Source organism: Octopus bimaculoides, chromosome 4, assembly GCF_001194135.2.
Source record: "Octopus bimaculoides isolate UCB-OBI-ISO-001 chromosome 4, ASM119413v2, whole genome shotgun sequence".
Lineage (NCBI taxonomy): Eukaryota > Metazoa > Mollusca > Cephalopoda > Octopoda > Octopodidae > Octopus > Octopus bimaculoides.
The window spans coordinates 128,416,146-128,417,677 of NC_068984.1; the positions used below are offsets into that span (position 1 = coordinate 128,416,146).

The 1,532-nt window shown below is 35.1% G+C and overlaps 1 protein-coding gene across 2 annotated transcripts in view; it reads left to right on the forward strand.

Moving 5' to 3' along the window:
• The first annotated feature begins 786 nt into the window (after positions 1-786).
• The window catches only part of LOC106878595 (nicotinamide phosphoribosyltransferase), a 44,121-nt gene continuing 43,375 nt past the window's right edge, over positions 787-1,532 (forward strand). For both annotated transcript variants that reach the window (XR_008264006.1, XM_014927851.2), the window contains exon 1: positions 787-925. Coding sequence is in view for 1 of the 2 variants with exons in the window: in XM_014927851.2 (XP_014783337.1) it covers positions 866-925 (60 nt within the window). In the remaining variant the exon portion in view is untranslated. The remainder of the gene's footprint in view (positions 926-1,532) is intronic.

Below are 1,532 nucleotides of genomic sequence, written 5' to 3' on the forward strand. Positions count from 1 at the left end.
GGGGGGGGGGAGGGTCTAGGTCTGCATAAGTGCTCGTCTCTATCCCTTCCCTGTTTTCTGTCCTCCATCACAATCGTTCCCACACTAATAAATACCAAGCACTAACAATCCACAGAAATAATGAAGAGACTGACCAATATATTATATAGGTTATTGAGATAATAGATGGCATTTAAACTGATTACATGATATTGTAGGATCAAATTACCATTTCTCTCGTTACATTTGAATATTCTGTGATTGGATTAAATTTCCCTTTTTACTCGGAAAGTACTTTGAAATAAAGATTTTGTTTCTTAAGGAAAAAAAAAAAACCTCCAGAGATATTTAAATGTTACGTGTGTTCAGTCAAAACTGATTTGGAGCTAATAAAGCAACAACAACAACAACATAAGCAACAACAGCTCTCAATGGTGAAAATAATAAAAGAGAGAAAAAAAACGCTGAAAATAATTAATAAAGGTATTAATATTGTCGCTTATGGGGCAAAACTAATTTCTTTTTAATATTACTTTATACATCCTTTAAACTGATTTATTTGAAAGTGTTAGTATGATCATTGTTTCTAAATATAACTTTCTACACAACAAGACAGGTTTCCATCAATAATGAATGTCAATTGTTAATTTCCCTAGTTAAGCAGATGCTGGCCACTTGCCAACCGATCATGTCTTTCCCAACCTTCACGCTTGAACGAGTTCAGTCAAGTCGAGTTATGGTTAGTATTTCTTTTCATAGAAAAACTACTGGTCCTAAAAACAATACGTATTATGGTTCGGATTTACATCCGTAGATAAACTTTCCCTGGAAAGCAGACGATTCTGTATGCACATGCGCAAATGATCATTGACCAGAATCACTCAAAATGGCAGCATGCATAGATGGTGTCACTGACAATATTTTACTTGTTACTGACTCTTATAAAGTAAGTATATATATTTTTTCTCCAACAATATTTTGTTTAGAACATTTTCACAAAAACAAATTAGTTTATTTCTATGTTTTATGGAAAAATGTTATTTTCATGCTATTTTAAAATTATTTCAGCAATGGTTTGAAGTTCAGAAAAAAATCGTCTGCTTTAAGTTGATAAATGTTTGTTGTGATGGAATCTATATATGTTGTGATGTGCTGCTTACTGACATAAGTGTTGAAAAGAAAGCTAGTCAGTTGGTCGTTAGTATTATGTTGTTGCAACAGGTGTGTAGATCTAAGAGATCTACAACTAATGAATTCTTGCTGTGACCATTCCGATTTTATTTTGCGATACAATGGGCCTGGGTAGTCAAGAAGTTCGCTTCGCAACCACGTGGTTTCAGGTTCAGTTCCGCTATGTAGCACCTTGGGCAAGTGTATCTACTACAGCCTCAGAGCGAACAATGCCCCGTGAGAGTGAATTTAGTAGAATTCAGTCCCACTGCGTGGCACCCTGGGCAAGTGTCTTCTATTATAGCTCCGGGCCGACCAAAGCCTTGTCTATAGATATGGTAGACTGAAACTGAAAGAAGCCCGTCTTATATATATATATATAT